The sequence below is a fragment of the Peromyscus leucopus genome, chromosome 17 (genome assembly GCF_004664715.2).
Source record: "Peromyscus leucopus breed LL Stock chromosome 17, UCI_PerLeu_2.1, whole genome shotgun sequence".
Lineage (NCBI taxonomy): Eukaryota > Metazoa > Chordata > Mammalia > Rodentia > Cricetidae > Peromyscus > Peromyscus leucopus.
Window position 1 is genome coordinate 30,754,107 of NC_051077.1, and position 21,544 is coordinate 30,775,650.

The 21,544-nt window shown below is 40.2% G+C and overlaps 1 protein-coding gene across 5 annotated transcripts in view; it reads left to right on the forward strand.

Moving 5' to 3' along the window:
• Positions 1–19,658, forward strand: part of Cfap97 (cilia and flagella associated protein 97) — a 42,748-nt gene extending 23,090 nt beyond the window's left edge. For all 5 annotated transcript variants that reach the window (XM_028881175.2, XM_028881171.2, XM_037211725.1 and 2 more), the window contains 3 exons: positions 4,587–4,855; positions 15,894–16,044; positions 16,790–19,658. In XM_028881175.2, coding sequence (XP_028737008.1) covers positions 4,587–4,855; positions 15,894–16,044; positions 16,790–16,917 — 548 coding nt within the window. In that variant the 3' untranslated portion in view covers positions 16,918–19,658. The remainder of the gene's footprint in view (positions 1–4,586; positions 4,856–15,893; positions 16,045–16,789) is intronic.
• Positions 19,659–21,544: the final 1,886 nt, after the last annotated feature.

Below are 21,544 nucleotides of genomic sequence, written 5' to 3' on the forward strand. Positions count from 1 at the left end.
AGGATAATTAGACTTCTTACATGGTACTTGGGGCTCCCAGCAGAGTGTTCTAGAAAATAATACAGAAATCTCAGAGCCCTTTGCGACTTAGCTTTCAGAGTCACGTAGCATTTTCTTGTGCTTGTTTGATTCTTTTGGATGCAGTCTTTTTATGAGATTTGACTGGCCTAAAACTTTCTATAGATCCAGGCTAGCCTTGAACTTGTAGTGATTCTCCTGTCTCTGCTGCCCAGTTGCTAGGATTATAGGCATATACTACTATTTCTTGTGTTGGTGGAAATGGTTATAAACTTCCCAAATTTAAAGTGGTGGGACTTAGACCATGTCTTTTTGTTTTTTGTTTCTTAAGACAGGGTCTCATATAACGCAGGCTTTTAGCCGAGGATGGCCTTGACTGACTGTCTTCGTACCTCTGCCTCCTGAGTGCTAGGAGTACACGCATATACTATCATGCCAAGTAGTATGTGGTGCTAACCATGAAACTAGGGTTTCAGGCATGCTAGACAAGTACCCTTACCTTCTGAGATGTATCTTCAACCTAGAGCCTACCTGTTAATGGGATAAATGTCAATTTTAAAAATAGCTTTAAAATCTCTTCGCTACTGTTTGTTTCTCCTGTATACAGAATGCATTCCTGTTTTCCAACGGTCCAGGTTCAGGCAAGGTTCCTCAGGTGTGTGTGGTTCGGTGAGAAAGCTCTTGAGTACTTTGAACCTCTCCTATTGGGGGAGATAAAGGAGGAGTAGTTGTTTATTCTAAACCTGTAAATCCTGGGTCTTACATTTTCTCTATATTTTCTTTGAAAGCTGATCAATTCTTGGTTTTAGATCATATTTCTCTATCCTGTCTTACTATGGATAATGTAAATCATTGTGTTTTCAGTGTCCTGCTTGAAAATCTTAGCTGAAATCCACCAGCAGGGCAGGAATTTTTGCCATTTTCCTTGTCCCCATAACAGTGGTGCTAAACAGTTGGCCAGTTCATTCCATCAGGCTTCATCAACCTTTCGTTTTTTATATTTGTTTTATGTGTATGAGTTTTGCTTGCATGTGCAACATGTGCATGCAAATCTCAGAGGAGGCCAGAAGAGGATGGTGGAGCCCCTGAAACTGGAGTCCTTGTGAGCCTACAGAGCTGGTAACCAACTCTAATCCTCTGCAAAAGCAGCAAGTGCTCTGAACCACTGAGCCACCTGTTCAGCTCGCCCAGTTTTTTCCAGGCTCTTCCAGCTCTTACTGCCATCAGGTTCCAGACCTAGAGCCGTGAATTTTAGGTGTCACGGTAGTGTTCCATTTCCTTGTACTAAATTTTGTAGTAGTTACTATTGCTCTGATACGTTATATAAAGCAGCGACCACAGCTGATTTCAGTGATAGGATGTAAGTTCCTGTATGTGGCTTCCTTTGACTGGTCTGTGGTCTCAAATACATATGGCATTCTCAAGTTACTATCAGGCATGTATACCTCCAGGCTCCAGGCACAAGTATTCCTGCAAACAAAAGGCAAGTGCATGTGTGCGCATGCATGCACGCACTCACATGTATGTACAGAGCCCCTAGCCTTGAAAGTCACACGTTGGGCCCAGGTCTCTCATCAGGGAGCTCACTACTTCCTGTAACTACACCTCCAGGGACTGTTGCCCCTCTGCTGGACTTGATGGGCATCTGCATGCATGTGGCAGATACACACAGACACATATGAATACATAAAAGTAAAATGGTCTTGGGGGCCAGAGAGAGGACTCAATGCCTAAGGGTACTGGCTGCTCTTTATGAGGACCTGGGTTTGATTCCTAGCACCTGGATGGCAGCTCACAGCCATCTGTGACTCCAGTTCCAGGGAATCTGACACCCTCTTCGAGCCTCCCAGTATACCAGGCATGAGTGTAGTACACAGGCATACATGAAGGCATAACACCCATACACATAAAATAAAATCTAAAAAATAAAAGTAAAGTGAATCTTTAAAAAATTGTATCTAAAATAAATTAAAACTTGAGTCACATACCATTTTGACAGTACTCTGTTGGTCAGAGCTGTAAGAAGCCTACAGAAATTCAAAGGAGGGGAACACCAAAGAATGTCACAGAATTTCTCATCTAACAAGTTTTTAATTATGAAAGCAAATAAGAAATCTGTAAATTTAGATATTACTGTTGACTTTTAAAAAGAAATCTTTTTTTTTTAATCAGCTGTATAAAGTAACTATACTGGGTTTTTCTATGGAGGTTATGGCTGTCTACAGAACAGATTTTTATTTTGTTATTTGGAGATGGGTTCTTGTATTCCAGACTATCAGGGAACTCACTATGTACCTGAGAATGGCTTTGAACTACTGATTCTTCTGCCTCTACCTCCCAGTGCTAGAATCAGATTACACTACACCTGTGTACCCTAATTCCCACCCGGTTTTGTGAGAAGCCGGGAATCGGACCCCAAGCGTTGCTAGCAAGCTCTCCCCTCCCACCCCTGGAAGGGTTTTTTAAAGAACTAATGCTGTGGGAGTGGAGACAATGTTGCCTTTATGACATCTCCCCTGGTTGCATCACATACACATCTTAAAGTGTTCTCTGTTTCCAGTAGGGCCAGAGTAAAACTGGTACTCGGAAGGGGGTTAAAGGATGCCAGAAGTGGCTCTTTCTGGTTACGGGTTGAAATAGATAGATGTCAAGAGTTCGTGTGGCATTGCTTCATGAAGGAAACTTCCAGAGAAAACAGTATTTGTAAATAAATGTTTAGGTAGTTGCAGCTATATAAATGTATCTATAGTCCTTAAAGTTTGTTAAAACTTGTTTTTAGATTTTATTTGAAAGAATTGGAGTATATATTTATGCCAGTTAGCATAGTCACTTTTTAAAATGTCATAGTAATACCTACTGTCAATGGTAAATAGGTACCTGTTTTGTTTGCTGTGTTCAGTGGAAGAGAGCTTAAATGCTGCCCTTTGGAGGCTGTTGCTTGATTGTTTAATGAGCTAAAGTGTCATTAGGAAATATAATTTAATTTCCTTTAGAATGAGCTTCTAAAGAATTTCATATATAGCTAAATCTAGAAACCTCTGTGGAGCCTGTCCTGGATCTTGCTCTGTAGACTAGGCTGGCCTTGATCTCACAGAGATCTGCCTGCCTCTGCCTCCCGAGTGCTGGGATTAAAGGCATGCGCCACCACCGCCCAGCTTTTATGTGTATTTGTCATTTACTTGGTGTGGTTTTCAACTACCATTGATTAATTATCAACCATTAATTCCTTGATTTTTCTTGAGGAAGCTACTATGTATCTGTTTTGTTTGTTCCTATAATCTTCAGTAGTCTTTGGAGTCTGTGGTATAAACATAAGTAAAATTACTGCTTTGCTGCTCACTTGCCCAAACGATTGGGTTAAACTCTGTAAATGGGGCTTAAAAATACCTCTTCCCTTTGCAGCACTATGTCTAACAGAACAAGATGATAAACTAGACATGTAAAAAGGAATAGCATGTAGTCAAATAGCAACAGGCACTACTTACAAACACTGTTTTAAGGGCTGTGGAGAGGACAAGTAGACATTGTCGGGCAGTTGCTGCACAAGGCTGGAAACCCGAGTTCAGTCCCTGGAATATGCGGAGAGGTGGAAGGAGAGCCTGGTCCACAGGTTGGCTCTGTCCTCCATGTGCACATGGCATGCACCCTGACAGATACGGCCATGCACACGCAGAATTAAGGTTTAATCTTAAAAATACCATAAAACCAGAACTACACTTGTTAACCTGATCAAATATATTACTACTTTATAATATGCTCAAGTAGAAACATTCACCAAGTGGTTTTAGAAGCTTTTCACAAGTGGGTAGTAATATTTATGCTTACTGAAATTTTTTGTAACAGTTTTTAAGCGTGTTGCTAAAAATTCTTTTCAGGCAGAGAACATAGCTCAGTAGTACCATGCTCACCTATAATGGACAAGACCCTGGGTTCAGTTCCCACCACCACCCCAACAAAAATCATTTTGTAATCATAGTGTGCAAATTTTTTTCTTGGCCTGAAATATCTTTAATATAATGTGTTCATTTTGGCTTATGCTTAATGTTTGGCATTCATAGCAGAAGTACTTTAACAGTATTAAAACCCATGGCTTTTGTGGTGTAATACTTCCAGATTAAGTTGTTAATTCTAGTCCGGTCTGGATTTATTTTTGCCATTTCTTCCTTTAGTCATTGCCAAGAACGTCTGTTGTTACTGTTGAATCATGCCCTCCCATTAACAAAAAGTGTACCTAAATTATTTTATCAGTGCACTCAACCCAGAGGTTCCTAGAGTCCCTAGCTATTCAAACTGCTGTAGGAAAACAGTAGATGTGGCAGGAGTATGTTTTGTGAATTACCTGCCTAAGAACTAGTGTCACGTACATACATGAATCCCCGTTTGCGGGAGCTTCTGTGCCCAAAGGACCCAGGGACGTAAAACTCTAAGCTGCATCCAGTCTTTTTCGTACACAGAGAAATCATTAGCTCATTTCATCCCTTCTGTTAATTTAGTTGATATTTTTAAGAAATGTGTACCATCGTAGCTACTTTGTTTAGCCACTTTCACTTTTCTGTTTCCTTCTGTAGCTTTTCTGCAATTAGATAAGAAGGGACCACAGAAACATCACTTTGATCAGCCTGCAGTAATGCCCAGGAAAAACTACTCCTTCACAAGAGAGGAGGTGAGGCAGATCGATCGGGAAAATCAGAGGCTTTTGAAGGAACTGTCAAGACAGGCTGAAAAACCAGGAAGTAAAAGTACAATCCCCGGAAGATCTATTGGCCATCCCCCTAAGTTATATCATAGTGCCCTCAACAGACAGAGGGAACAACAAAGGATTGAAAGAGAAAATTTGGTAAGTAACACATCTTTTAGTCATTAAAAAAATTGCTTTTGTACTGACTTGTAAGTACAACTTACTGGAAATCCAAGTATAGCCAACTTTTCAAGTTTGCTTACATAAATGTATGTAGATATATGTGGTATAAACTGTGGTAAGTTGTGAGTCTAGAAGTTAACCATGTCTGTTTCTTAGCTGGCAGAGTGTATATTAAGGGCTTATTAAAAGGAAATACTGCGGGAGGCAGAGGCAGGCAAATTTTTGTGAGCTCAAGGCCAGCCTGGTCTACAGTGAGTTCTAGGACAGCCAGGGCTATTACACAGAGAAACCCTGTCTCAAAAAACCAAAAGAAAAGAGAAAAAGAAAATACTGAAAGTTTTATAGATCCCGATTAGGTTAGCTAAATCACTGTACAGTTTCAGGAAATGGTTCCTAGGAGCCAGATGTGTGTGTTCTTCTGCAGTGTATTCAGTCACTAGCTAACTCGGCTTTACCTCATCATAGCCTGGAAATTTAAAAGATAAGTAATCTGGACTAGGTCAGATTTGGTACTCAGCTTGAAATGAGTGCAACATTCACAGTTATGAATTATATAGTTACTTTGATATTTTAAAGAATACATACATACAGAAAACCGTTGAAAATTTCTCATTTAAACTATTACAGCATAGCATTTTCTTCAGCTGATAGTAATTGCTATATTTTGAACTTACTGAACACTAGGCCTTGGTCTAAATATCCTCCACATATTAGCTTATTGAATCTTGACAAATTTTTGAGGTAGTCATTTTTTAAAAGTATCACAGACATGAAAAACCTAAAACCTAACTGGATTAAATAACTGCCCAAAGGGAATACCTGAGCCCAAACCTTAAACCTAGGTAGACTCTTAAATAGAAATCATAAACTAAAATTAGACCTCTGTAAGTCTGTAAGTTCAAACTGAAATGAATGTAAAAAGCTGTTAAAATTAAGGCAGTTCCAAAATTGACCCTCATTATGCTTCATTACCAGTGTGCTTCTGTTTAAACCTCTGTGAACCTGGCCTGGTAACAGATTCTGTGTGCTTATTACTAGCACTATCCCCAAGATAGTCTTAAACACACAAAAGAGTTATCCCACACATAGCAAAGGGTAGGTACCAACAAAGTAATTGAAATGAGTTTTGTGTGTTATGAGCTAGCTGCACAGTATCTTTCTGCACATCATGTTAACAGTGTTTGATTCATATTTTGTGAGAATGTGGAATTACTAATGTTGTAGACATTAGTGTTTATTTTCTGTTTTCGAGTGTCCATTTGTCTCTGAAGCCTGTTTTAATTGACAGTTAAAGGCCTCTTTTTACAGATGTTCGGTCATTCACTCCTCGTGGTATGAGACGGTATGGCATGAGAGAAAGTGCGATACTGAGTAGGGCACAGGGAACTACCTCAGGTCAAGCAGGGAGCAGGTAGCAGAGCTCAGATTCAGGTTTAGGTTATCTATCTTGATTTCCCTCTGGGCCTTGAACCATTTTCTGTCTTTATGAATTTGGCAATTTTAGGTATTTCATATGAGTGGATACATGCAATATTTTTGTAGCCAGCTTATTTCATTTAATATGGTTTCAAAATTTATCCATATTGTAGCATGTATCAAAACTTAAAAAATAAGATTGATTTATTTTATGTGTCTCAGGAGGTTTTGCCTGTATGTATGTGTGTATGTGCATCTCGTGCATGCCTGGTGCCCATGGAAATTAGAAGAGAGCATTGGATCCTGAAACTAGAGTTAGATGATTGTGAGCCGGTGTGAGGGTGCCAGGGAGCAAACCCAGGTCCTCTGCAAGAGCAGCTTTTAAAACTGAATAATAGTCCATTGTAGGTATGTAGCATTCTGATTATTCCCTTTGCTGATGTAAGTATAGTTTCTGTATTGGCTGTTGTGGGTGATTACATAGCAAGCACTGACATGAAACTGTCTATTCAAGTCTCTGCTCTCATTTCTTTAAGTGTTTATGGAATTGCTGGACCATGTACTAGTAATTCTGTGTTTGGTTTCTTGTTTTGTTTTCATTTTGAGATAAGGTCTCAATGTATAACCCAAGCTGGCCTTAAACTCCCCATCCTCTGGATGCCTCCTTCCCAGTCCAGGCAATCAGTGCAGGTGTGTGCTTCTGCTGTGTGTGCAGGCAATGCAGGTGTGTACTTCTGTGTGTCCAGGCAATCAGTGCAGGTGTGTACTTCTGTGTGTGTGCAGGCAATGCAGGTGTGTGCTTCTGTGTGTACAGGCAATGCAGGTGTGTGCTTCTGTGTGTGCAGGCAATGCAGATGTGTACTTCTGCTGTGTGTGCAGGCAATGCAGGTGTGTGCTTCTGTGTGTGTACAGGCAATGCAGGTGTGTACTGCTGTGTGTGCAGGCAATGCAGGTGTGTACTGCTGTGTGTGCAGGCAATGCAGGTGTGTACTGCTGTGTGTGTAGGCAATGCAGGTGTGTACTGCTGTGTGTGCAGGCAATGCAGGTGTGTGCTTCTGTGTGTACAGGCAATGCAGGTGTGTGCTTCTGTGTGTGCAGGCAATGCAGGTGTGTACCTCTGCCTTGTTTAGCTTTTTAAAGATCCTGGACTTAAAAGCTGGAACAATCTCATTCCATTAGTGTCTGAATATGCATCATATTCATATGAATATACATAGATGAAGACTGTCAGCAGCTTCCATTTACAGCTTTCATTATTCTTCCAGGAACGAAACTTTAATAGCAATGGGAACTGCCAATATTTTATCCTTATTTGCTTCATAAACATTATAATTTACTTATATATGTAAACAAATATTTTTCACCAGTTGATAATAACTTGCTACACATCAAAACAATTGTAAATTCTTTTAAAAAATGTTTTGTTTAACTGACTATATATGATATTGCCATTTCTTTTGTTTTATATTTTTTTAAAAGATTTATTTATTATGTATACAGTGTTCTGTCTGCACATATCCTTGCAGGCCAGAAGAGGGCACCAGATCCCATTACAGATGGTTGTGAGTCACCATGTGGTTGCTGGAAATTGAACTCAGGACCTTTGGAAGAACAAGCAGTGCTCTTAACCTCTGAGCCATATCTCCAGCCCCTTCTTCTTTTATTTGATTTTGTTTGTTCATTCATTGGTTCTGGAGGTCAAATGCAGGGCTTGCAAATGCTGCCACTGAACTGTCAGAGCTCCATCCCCAGCCCACAAAATCCTGCCATCTCAGCACATAATCAGCATTAGTGATGAGTTTTTTGTTTGTTTGTTTGTTTTGTTTTGTTTGTTTTTTTGGGTTTTTTTTTTTTTTTGGTTTTTTGAGACAGGGTTTCTCTGTGTAGCTGTGCACCTATCCTGGATCTCGCTCTATAGACCAGGCTGGCCTCGAACTCACGAAGATCCACCTGCTTCTGCCTCCCAAGTGCTGGGATTAAAGGTGTGCACCACCATCACCTGGCACTTTATATATATATAGATATATATCTTTGAAGCTTGTGTATTTTATCATAAAGTACATATATCTCAGGATCAGCTACACTCAAGGATGTATAGCCACATATGGCAAATAGCTTTGAACAGTGCTGCTCTGAAATGAAAGATTAATTGATACAGACTGAAAACAAGTAACTTAAAACTAAACAGAAAAACTTACATAATTTGTTGTTACTGTGAAGAAAGCAAATCTTCCCGATTGAACTCTTCATTCTTAAAACTAATTTCATACCCTCTTAAACTTTTTACACTTGTTTTTCATTTATTCCTAATAATGAAACATTTTTCTTAATACAATACTTTGTGTTTGTTGATTTGCATTTTAATCAGAGAATGTTTTATATTGACTAGGTTTTGTTTTGCAATACTGAGGATTGAACTTGTACATCTAGGAAAGTGCAATGCTCCTGACTGAGCTCTGTCCCCAGTTCACTACTCTTTTTTGTTTGTTTGTTTGTTTGATTGGTTTTGGTTTTTGGGTTTTTTGTTCTGTTTTTTGTTGTTGTTGTTTTGTTTTTTTCGAGACAGGGTTTCTCTGTGTAGTTTTGGTGCCTGTCTGGGATCTCACTCTGTAGACTAGGGTGGCCTGGAACTCACAGAGATCTGCCTGGCTGTGCCTCCCAAGTGCTGGGATTAAAGGTGTGCACCACCACCACCCGGCTTAGCACTCTTAAAATAGTACCTTGCTGTCAGAAATGCAGCCTTTCCCTTTATTTGAGCCTTCTTGTAACCCACAGTAGTGAGATTTTGTACTTTTCTTCACACTTATATTTTTGTGCTATTATATATACTTTTCATGTTTCCTAACTGGTTACTGCTGTTATTTGTTTTCGTGTTTATTTTATAACCAAACCCTTATTTTTCTGTACACACACACACACACACACATACACACACACACACACACACACACACACCTGTGGATGTGAGGGCAGGGGATAACGAGTCAGTTCTTTCCTTCTACCATGTAGGTTCCAGGGATCCAGCTCAGGTCATCAGGCTTTGTGGCAAATGCCATCTCACCTGTTCCCAAGTTCTTCTGTAATAGAGCCATGTTGGCTTTCATTTTTCTTCAGTCTGAGCCAATACACATTTTAGTCTGTCTGCTAGATGGCTGTAATGGGAACACACACACACACACACACACACACACACACCACACACATGCATCAATAGTTATTTCTTTGGCTGGTATAAGCACAAACAAAGTCCATTGATTTATAGACTATTTTATTTCTATCTCCTGGTTTATCCTGTCACTGATAATAAAGAAAAATCAGGTGGTTAATAGGCATGATTACTAAAACATTTATGTTCCAATATTTATATTAACTTGTTGACACTTCAGAAGCTGTGTGGTCTTAAATCAAGAGTGTAAAGTACTGTGCAGAGAAGGTGTAAAGACTATAACATGGAGTCCTAGAATGAAAAGCAAATGATTAATATGGCCTATTAAATTTCAAGATCCTTAGTATCTCTTTCACTGGGCAGATATTAGCATTCCTTTCATTAACTATTATATCCAGATAAATATCAAGGGAGTATAGATGATACTCAACTGTTGTTACATGTCCTGTCCCCAGCAACCGTAAAGAAAGGAGGAGGGGGGCTAGAGAGATGACTCAGAGGTTAAGATCACTGACTGCTCTTCCAGAGGTCCAGAGGTCCTGAGTTCAATTCCCAGCACCCACATGGTGGCTCACAACCATCTGCAATGAGATCTGGCACCCTCTTCTGTATACATACATACATACATACATACATACATACATACATACATAAATAAATAAATAAATCTTTGCCGGGCAGTGGTGGCGCACGCCTTTAATCCCAGCACTCGGGAGGCAGGGGCAGGCGGATCTCTATGAGTTCAAGGCCAGTCTGGGCTACCAAGTGAGTTCCAGGAAAGGCGCAAAGCTACATAGAGAAACCCTGTCTCGAAAAAACAAAAAAAGAAAGAAAAGAAGAGAAAAGAAAGAAAGGAGGAGGGATAGAAAGAGGAGAGAGGATGCACATGTGACTGGTAAGGTACAGTTTTGTTCAGCAGAGGGGGTACTTGCTTCATAGGACTCTAACACCAAGACTATTTCCAGAACAGTGACCAAGTTTACAAGTCATGAATTTTGAAATGTTCTTGTTAAATGGTGGATGGATGGGTAGATATCATTTGAACATGATCTGTATCCTTTTTCCTCAGAGAAACAAAAATAGTCTTAGCAGAAGAGTTAGCTGAGTAAGGATACTTACTTACATACTGTTTAGCTGTAATGTCTAGTGAGATTAGTTCATTTTTCCAATTGTATGTCAGGGGAAAAAGGCAGAAGCATACTTGAAACAGTATTAGGGATAAAATAAGGTCCCCACAAATATTCATGAAAAGAGTCTACAACTTAAGTGAAATTAATTTACTGGGTTTTTTTATTTTGCTTTTTAAGAGGAGGGAGGGAGAGAGAGGAGAGAGAGAGAGAGAGAGAGAGAGAGAGAGAGAGAGAGAGAGAGAGGAAGGAGAGAATGTGTAAGGGTTTTATCTGAAAAGTACAGATAAGTAGATAATAAAGTAGACATAATTTTTCTATTTCCAAGTTCCCCTATCCATATATTATTTTTAAAGCTACAGTAATGTATCATAAACTTAGAAGTTTCAGATCTTAAGAACATCCAGTGAAAACTATGCATCTGCTGGTTGACCGGAACCTTGCACTAAACTCTGGAATAACTTATAATTCACTTACTGCTGTTCTCCTCTTCCTGTGCTTAATTACCCTTCCATAGCAGACAGAAGCTGACTGTAACCCACAGGACTCCAGCTGGGGAAAATGAGAGAGGCCTTGTCTCCGTTTCCCTGGCTTTTGGACACTTGCTACTTTTTATTGACCTTTCAGAGTCCTTGCTTCACCACTTTCAAAACAATAAACTATTCTCCTCTCCATCTGCAGGGATAGTTAATATTCATTCATTGTTTGTATCAAAAGGAGGCAGCATTAACTTTTCCAAGAATACTTCCTGGAAAGTATTTAAAGGAAATATATAGACAGACATCAAGCAGAAGTATCACCTGTCATCACTACTGTATATTAGGTATCTAGAACTTTCTTAGCTTGCATACCTGAAACCTGGTAGACAGTGGAGTAGACTATAATTTTCACACACAACATACACAAATGGTAACTGAGATGATACATTGACTAGCATAACTGTGTTCATTTTATAATGTATAAGAAAACAACGTTCTTTGCCTTAAATAGACATAATTTTAAAAATACAACTTTACTCCAAAAAAGTTTTGGAGAAATTATTTTAAAATTCATTCTTGGAGTCTGATTTGAATGGCATTTCTATGGTTTTATAAACTATAATTTGGAATTTAAAGAATCATTCCTGTCATTATGATCTATTAAACAGTAGTAATGTCTTTCATTTTCTATAAGCAGTAGAAAAAGGTAAAATACTGCTGATTGTCATCTAATTCATAACCTAGCCTGAAGATGACATGTCGTATGTCAGACAATTGGAAAACAATACAAAGCAGTGTTAATGCTAACAAAACCCTTACTGCATGAGATTTCAAGCAGTGTATGAGTACTATTATGGGTACTATATGTTATCTCATTTTTTTCCTGATCCTAACATGCCTACCAAATAATCTGGCTAAAAAGCAGTCAGTGCCTACACGACAGTGTAAGCCCCAGTCTCATATTAGCAAGTAATTGTTAGCATGTGATTATATAGAGAGTACGTAATGATTAAATTAGGATAAGCAGAGCTTCTGTCTCTTTAAAGATGTTTCTCTGTCTTCTGGTCCTCCAAACTCTCTTCTTCTGGTTCTTTTAAAGCACTCAGCTTGTATAACTGATAGTTCTCCCACAGTGATAGAGAGTGCTAAAACGGGTCCCTCCTACTTAGGGTATTTGGTACCCAGCAACCATCTCCCTGCTGCTTCCCCTCCCCCACCCTTTCACACTTGTTACAGTGCTCTGCTATCATCTTTAAAGTTCCCTGTGGTTTGGAAAGCTGCTTGGAATGTTCTTATTTCCCTAAGTTTCTGCGTAAGTGACCTATCCATCAGAGTACAGCATGAGTTGTGGTTTTGTAGGGTTTTTTTTAACCTTACTGAAAAATTATTTTAAATGTTAATATTCATCATTATTTTTATAGTGTTTTACCTCTGATAAATAAGCACTGAAGTTGTCTTAAGATTTAAAGAAGAAAGGTATGCACCCAACTAGATAAATAGATTCATGAAACTGGGAGTTTTATAAACATTTCTATTTTTTGGTGCATGGTCTAATGCATCTCCAGCTGTCCTGGCTTCAGGTTCTTTTGCATGCTAACCTTAGAGGTCAGAAACACTTGGCCCTGCTCCAGAGGACCCAGGCTCAGCCCCTGACCAACATTGTCCTCATACTAGGAAAAAAGAAACACACACACACACACACACACACACACACACACACACACACGCAATTTTAGCAGATGAACTGAAAATGTCAAGATTTCTGTGGTATACAGTTTAATGAGTAGTTATTAGGATAATCAGAAAAGTCAACAAATATATCTGCCCAGTAAAATGCACTGAAAATCTAATACCTGGGAATTTGTTGTGCAAGATTGTCATTTTAGGAAAGTCGGCGGCTCTATTGTACAGCTCCTCCATCTACAAACAAAGATGGTTTGTTATTTTAGAAAAAGTTTAGAAACCACGTTCAGAGGGAACAGTCAGAGCCTAACTGAGCTCAAGAACTAGTTCTAGCTGGTGAGACTTCACTGGGGAGGGACTGCTTCTCCAGCTCTTGAGGGGAAAGGACGGGCCTGTCTCCCTGGCTGGCAGCTGGGGAGCACTAGTTCTGTCCGCCTCCTGTGGTTTCCCTCAGCTCTCTGTCACCACGCTCGGCTTCCCCCACTACTCTAAGGTGCCTCTTCTGTCGACACTGCTTCCCCTGAGTAGTTTGCTCAGTGCCTTACCTTTTCTGAAGAAGGCAGATGAAGATGGCTCAGAGATGCTGACAATGCTGGCGATAGAAGCCTCAATCGGAGGCGAGAGGGGAGACTGATGGGAGCAGAACACTAAGCTGAGAAAGGGTTTGGAGATGGGTGTTACTGATGGTTCACAACAGTGAAGCTCTAAGAGGCTACAGAATGAGTTCTGTGCTTTGGTAAATGTATGTTCTGCACAAGAAGAGAAAATGATTGTGTGAAGGGAACTTGTCCTTTATACTCGGGAGGCTGGTTGTGAGTCTTAGTGCATATGGGTATACTCTTCAGATAAAAATCAGCTTGCACCAAAGAAGGCCGTGGTTTTGTTTGTTTGTTTGTTTGTTTTGTTTCCAGAGCTGAGGACTGAACCCAGGGCCTTGGGCTTGCTAGGCAAGCGCTCTACCACTGAGCTAAATCCCCAACCCCGAAGGTCGTGTTTAAAGAAAATAGTAAAACAGAACCATGGATCAATCCCCAAGGCTTCTTCTTTCATGTTCCTTTCTCAAAGATCTCTGAACATCCAAAGCTTTTGTTTTGAGTTAAGAAGGAATGAGTGGGGCCGGAGGATGGCTTGTTAAGAGCACTTCGTGCCCCTGCAGAGGACCCAGGTTCTGTTCCCAGCACCCACATGGGGGCTCACCACTGCCTGCCACTTCAGTTCCAGGGGATCCAACACCATCTTCTGGCCTCGTTGGGCACCAGTAAATACATGGCATACACATATACTCCAGGCACACACATCTACATATAAAATAAAGGAATACTTTAAAAATACAATTAGGAATTTTCATATTAGCCTTAATCATATTAAGAAAATGCCGTCTTAATGGCAACTGTGCTGCCTTGACCTGTTGATTTGTGTATCCTCAAAAGGCTTTGTGTTCTGTAGTAACTAACTGTTGTTTGACTTCTTAACAGCTAGAACACTTCTCTTCCATGGTAGACTTTACTCAGAATCTTACTACGTAAAGGAAAAGGTAGAGAAAACAATTGGGCGGTAGAAATGGAGTGTGTGGGGCTTGAGATCAGTGCTCACATAGCCTTTCCTCGGTGTTCTGTGTGAAGCGTGGCTGCAGTCAACACTTCTGCTCTCTACAGTATATAGGTAGAACCTGTCATAACTTTGATAATTGGTGACCTCGAAGGTTCTACTTGGGACTGTTAGCATTCTGTCTCCTATTTATGACAATACGAGGAAATCAATTTATTGTATGTCAACTTGCAATCCCTTTCTAAAGACTGTAAGTAAGCTGGCATGTCTGTCAAGGGTGTACACGAGCCACCTTTGGCTGCTGTGAGAGTATCTGAGATTAACAGTTAGGAGAGGAAAGGGTTACTTTGGCTCAAGGATTCAGTTCGTGGGTGATCGCGCCATTGCTTTTGGCTTGTAGCAAGGTGGAGACATAATGGTAGAAGGGCATGGTGGAGGGAAGTCGCTTATCTTGTGACAGGAAGTGGAGAGAGACAGAAGAGGAGGCTGGGGACAAGATAGCGCTTTCTTAGAGCGTGCACCTAGCAGCCCGCTTGCTCATGTAGGCCCAGTCTTCAGTTCCCACTGCTCTCTAGTAGTCCTCTCAATGTTAGCTCATCAGTGGATGAGGTCAGATGAGGTTGAGGAGACAGCGGAGCCCAGCGCTGTTCAAGAGCACCACCAGCTAGGACCAAGCCTCTTCGGGAAACACCTGACATTCAAGCTATAGATGCTGTTTAATCAGAGTGGTGTGGTTAGTGTATGTGTTAGGGAAAACCTCTTGAGGTTTTCTGAAAGTGTATTTCTGATTTTTAATTTGTTTATTTCTTGAGATTGTAATCACATCATTTCCCCTTCCCTTTCTGACCTTCAAACCCATCCATATAAAGCAAGTGAGCCCTCCTCACTCTTTTTCAAATTATGACCCCTTGTTTCTTTACTGTTTTACACACACACACACACACACACACACACACACACACACACACAAGTATATATATGTATTTCTAAATCCAGCCTACGCAGTCTGTGTAATGTTCCTCGTATGTATGGTATGTTATCGGGCTGACCACTTGGTATTAATTAACCAGTTGGTGTGCTCTTCCCTGAGTATGACTATTTCTCCCACTCTTAGCATTGTTTAGTTGCCTGCAGTTTTTGTGTAGGGTGAGGCCTCAAGGGCTTTTCCCTGGGATGTATTGATTGTTGTTCTTGTTCAGCTCATGGTAGTGAGACTTGATGTGTGTAACTCCCTGATCTTCTGACTCTGTCTTTCCAACCCCTCGTTGGCAATGTTCCCTGAGCTTTGTTCTGTAACTGTATGCATTAACACTGGGCTCCACAACTCTGCATTATGATTGGTTGTGGTTTTCTGTAATGTCTTTTCTGTTATAAAGAGAAGTTTCCTCGATGAGGAGAGATTACACTTATCTGTGGGTATAAGGACAAATGTCTAGGGTGGGGGTACGTTCTTCTTCAACGCAGGTAAGGACATTTCTGGCATGCATGTGCTGACTTCACACTGTTTTTCCTTAGTGAATTTCAAGTTGTAGGGTATCTGACTTTTTAGAAATTATTGGTATTTATGTCGTGTTAACTTTCATATTTTTATGAAGGCTTTATTGAAACGGCTTGAAGCTGTGAAGCCAACAGTTGGCATGAAACGCTCCGAGCAGCTGATGGACTATCATCGAAATATGGGTTATCTCAACCCTTCACCGTCCATTAGACGAGTGAGATCCACCCTTGGCCATTATAGCCCACTGAGTAAGAATATAAAAAGCTATTTCCTATTTGTTTGTTGAGTCGTTTATCTCTTTTTAAAATAACAAACATAATTTATGTTCTTACGATAGAGATTTAAAATGCTAACTTTGGGATGCATTTTATTTTTCACTAGCATGTTATATTTCACTTAACTTAAGGCTTCATATGCAGATTATAATGGTAGCATAAAAGATAAAACCAAAAGATAAAATGAGTGAAAATAGCAGTATTTTCTTAGACACTGGAAGAGAGTCTTTTAATTCAGTGTGTGTTTTTAAAGAATAAATTAACAGATAGGCTACTTGAATGTGGCTGAGACATTCTCTCTAGCCAGTTAGAGACAATTGCTAATACCTTGTAACCATTTTATGTGTCTTTTTTTTTCCTCACTAGATAACTAAGACAAACAAACTACAGAATTACTGTGTAATTCTTTTTAATGTTTGACATGTGATCAGTTACAGACTTAACCAGCTGTGTACCCTAGCGATGTAGGAATTTAGTGCCAGGGGATACAACATATAGAGAGTCAGACACATTCCTTTACAGAAGTTGTAGCTTTTAAGCTCCACGAGGAATGCTAAAGTTCAGATCTATTGAGAATCATTTTATTAGAGTATTAGACATATCTGTGATGAAGAAGGAAACCAGCCTGGACTTAAAATTAGGACAGGGAGTTTCTCAAATGATGGCCTATGTACTTGGCTCAGATACTTGAGATTGTTTTATCTTTATGTATCTTCAGGAGGAGCTTCCAGGACATCCAGTGCGACCAGTGCTCTCAGCTGTAAGACTGATCGATCAGTGTTGGACACATCCAGTGGCTTTTTGCTAAGACCAAAACCCCCAAATGTTCGTACTGCTTGGTTGTAAACGCTTTTTTATGGTATACATTGTTCTTCCTATTTTTAACAATGTATTTTTATGTATTACTGTAACTCTTTGTAAACATCTGTAATACTTTTTTTCAACAATTTATACAGCAATGAGTATAATTTATTGTTATTCAATGCAAAATTGTTATCCAAACACACTTTGATGTAAAATCAGTGTTTCATATGGTGGCATATTTATAGGAGCGATATGTGTATTTAATAGAGAAAGGTGTTATGCATGAATGTTTTCTCTATAGAACTTCACTTGTGATGCTGACAAAACAGTGGTGGTGATAATCCATGTTGACCCAAGACACTCCTCTGTGTTCTTACTCTATTGACTTCGGTTATTGTAAGCGGGAACAGAGGCGCCTCATGCTTAGGTTGCTTTAGAATGTCTGTACCGTGAGCCATCACTTGATCATGTGAGTGTTACACTCCTTATGAGATTTGTTTTCATGGACAAGGTGATTTCAGTTTGATGAGGAGAGTGAGCAGCTTGTACCGGCACATGATTTACCAAAGGTACTTTCCTGTGAGAGTTTGATTATCCACTCCAAACCATTTCACACTGAATATTAGGGGTTCACTTTAGAAGCTCCTGTTTTGTGTTTTTATGCAGTCAGGTAAAATACTCAAGGATTCTGAGGAAAGAGATGGCTTTAGCAGCCTACTGTCTTGTGACTGGTTTGTATCTAGATCATTTGCATCAGAAACAAAAGCAAATATTTGTTGGATCAGTGAGCAATATTCCCAGCTTGAAGAGCCAAGAAGCAGACCCCAGGGTATGTTAGGGCAGTGTTTGAAATGATACTGTTCATGTGTGTGCAGTCACTGTGTGTTTATTGTATTAATAGAAGGCCTCGACAGAATAAGGAAGAAATGCTTCAGAGAAACCAGTTATAAACAGGAAAGAAACTAATCACACATTGGTTAAAGCTACTGCCTTCAATATTAGTGAGTTGTCTTGGTTTGGTTTGGCGGAGTCCTTGAAGCCCCATTTTGAGCAGTCTCACATGGAAAGAAAGGCCTGTTTGGAATTGTCCTGAGGAATTACTAGTGGCACAGGACACATAGGTACAGTGTAGTTGACTGTGAACACTAGAGTAGTTTTCTGTCAACCAGTAGGCTGTTATTTTATGGAACCAAGTGTGATAGTTCATGTTCATAACTTTTTCATTACTCGTCTCATTAGTGTGCCTTTAGGACATATAAATAAGTTCAATGACACATTTGTCTTAAAATAGGGATTTTCTCCACCACAGTGAGCTCTGTCTGATGGTGTAGCATGTGTACCACACCTGCTTCACCTTCATTAGCAGGAAGGCCGACTGCACTTTACCAAATGCCAAGTCACACTGTTGGTATTGGTTGAATAGATTGTGTTTTAGATGAAGCAGCAAAGGTTGGGAATAATGAGGCTAAAAAGACTGCTGAGCACATGCACCACGTATGCATTCCCATATACACACATACATCAGTAGATGTACACACACCACACATCTCTACAGATGCACAGTGGATGGGAACACAACGTGACTGAGGGTTTCTCTGCTGCTTTCTGGGGGCTGTAACATTCTCTGAAGATCTGTTTCTTTGTTCTAGTGAACAAGATTTTATACCTGCTTTATATAACCTTCAGCTGTATAAACAATGGGTTTATTTTTGTCCTAGTTTTTTAGCACTGCACTTCTAAAGTTTGTGTAACAACAAAATGCAGCATTTTGGCATTTGCCCAATAGTGAGTCAATCACTTTTTAAAACAGACTTTTGAGGGAAAAAAACGTATAAAACCTTTTATGTTCACAGTGGCATTAACCTATGAGTACATTTTCTTTGGTCTAAGTTTCATAGATAAAGCTATACTTTGATTTTAAATGCTAATTTATGCCTTAATTTTTACTATTTGAATGAAATTTAAGTATTACTGATAACAGGGATTCAACTCCAAGTAAAGGGCATCCATCTTTTAAAACGATTTGCAATGTTGTTGTTGTTATAGGTGCATATACAGGATGACTATAAGTAGATGGGTAGGACTTACAGACTTAGAATTCACTGATGTAAGGTTAGGAATCAGGAGGCATTTGCAGTGGAGGTGTCATGAATACATGCATCCTTCAACTTTACCAACATCATAACACGTGAGGGTTAGTGCGGCCCTACAGTTGGCTGCCTTGTCCTTGCTGCACATACTCTGAAGATTCCCATCTGGAGCTAGGAAGCGTGCTGGTCTGTGGCTGGTGGCCAGAGTGTACCGAGAACTGTTTTCATCTCTGTCAGATGTTATTATCTCCTTTTCCAGTAGGATTTTGTAAAAGATTTCAAACCATTAAAATTATTTCTTAAGGAATAGCTGCACCTCTTTCTCCCCCAGTTTTTTCAGTCTCCATTAAAACCTGCTCTTAACAGCTATTCCAGTTAGCACTTGGTGGTTTGCTTGTAAAATACCGTCATGCAGCTGTCTTCAACCCTAGTCTCAAAAATGGGATTGCACAGCTTTGAAAGGCAATTGTGGTAGGTCTGCTTCTCACCTCCAGATGGACGCAGCAACTCCAGAGTGTTAAGGTTAACGTACAGCTAAAGATGAAACTTTACCTTAGTTAGCAATCAAAAACTGTATCACTTTAAATGCCAAAGTCTTAATGTAAATAACTGTGTACCATCAGAGAGAATGTGCTACTGCTAATGTCTGAGTTGCTTATTTTCATGAATAAAGATTAGCAAGAAACTTTAAAATGTTCTAGTTTGTCGTACTTTAGGCATGAAGAACTAGCATGGCCTAGTGAAGAAAGAAATAAAAGATTTAAAGAGAACCAAGTTTTGCCAGGTAGTTGGTGGCGCACACCTTTAATCCCAGCACTCGGGAGCCGGAGGCAGGCGGATCTCTGTGAGTTTGAGGCCAGCCTGGTCTCCAAAGTAAGTTCCAGGAAAGGCACAAAGCTACACAGAGAAACCCTGTCTCAAAAAACCAAAAAAAAAAAAAAAAAAAAAAAAAAAAAAAAAAAGAGAGAGAGAGAGAGAGAAACAAGTTTTGATTCTATATTTTGTTCATATTTTTAGAATTAGAATAAAACTTTCTGTGTACCCTACAAGACTGTTAGTTAGAATGAAGTTGGCAGTTAGTTGTATTTTTGAAAATGTGGTATTTCTTTGGGAAAGTTTCTTTAAAATGACACTCCTGGTCAGCATTTCTTTGACCATATGATTTGATTCATTTTTATAGATTGTTATGATGCTTCAATATCATGGTCGTTCTTTTAGAGCTTGAATGAATGTTGCTATTGTTGGTTGCTTTATTTTTTTACTTAGCTTTTAAAGCAGGTTTAATGATGCCATTGGGCTCAGGATGCTTGAGTGCCTTTCCAGCCCATAAGCCCAGCAGGCAGGAAGCTCAGAAGTTCAAAGTCATCCTCAGCTACAGTGAGTTCCAGGCCAGCCTGTGCTGTGTGATGATGGAGCATGTCTCAAACAAACTGAAGCTACAGAAGAAATCCCTCCGTGGCTCCCACGGGTGCATACACTCTTCCTCTGCACGGATGAAGGATGCACAAATGGGCTGGTATTGTATCAGTTGGTTTTGACTTTTAAATACAGAAATGGTTTTAGGTTGTCCCCTAGAGGGAGAAGGTGAGTCCCTACCGCTGAAAACACCATGTGCTTCAGACCAGCTGTTGAGCTTCAGCCACTGACTGAACACCATGCACACCAGACCCAGAGGCTGCTGAGCTGGAACCGACCTGAACGCCTCCGCCCTGAGGACTAGCTTTCGTGGCACCAGACGGTCCCATTCAAGTTTGCGAAGGACGGAGACCACCGACAGTCTTCCCCAACTGTGGAGCCTATAAACCACAATGACGAGCAGGATGGCACAGTGACCCTATGCGTAACCGCCATAACCGTCAACTCAACAAGAGGGGGTCGATGCCTGGTACCAGAAACCCAGCTGACTGCTCAGGGCTCGTGAGGTCATGGTTACTGGAAAAGAACCTACAAACCACCACTTTACAAAACTAGCATAATTCCTAATTACAGCCTAAACATTTGTCCGGAAAAAAACAAAAGAAAGAAGAAACCAATGGCTGTATGAAATAGAAGTTCTTCAGAAAGCACAGTGATTCCCACAAAGGTCTTTTTTTTTTTTAACTATTACTTTTGCATGGTCTTTTGCCCTCTGGCATGTGTATGAAGGTCAGAGGACTACTTTGTGGAGTCAGTTCTCTCTTCCTGACACAGGTTCTGGGGACTGAATGTTGTCACACATACATGGCAAGTGTTTTCACCCACGGAGTCATCTTGCTGGCTCCTGAAGCTCTCTTTTCAGAACTTCTTCCAGGATAAGACTGTATCTCACAGCCTCATCTAGCCTTTTGTCAAGCTGAGTCAGAAGCTGCCTGTTAGGCCGTGCATGCCTCCTGCTTCGGTCATTACTTGGTAATGTCTGCTCGTGATGAGAGCCCCAGAAGCACCTCCCATAAAGCATTCTGATAGGGCAGACTCCATACTTGTTTGTATTCCGGGCTGAGCTCAGTGTGAGTATTCAGATGGATAGAATTAGAAGACTGATGGGCAGAGGTCAGGAGCCCTAGTCCACACTTGCTCTCCTCTCTGCTTTTACCAGTTCC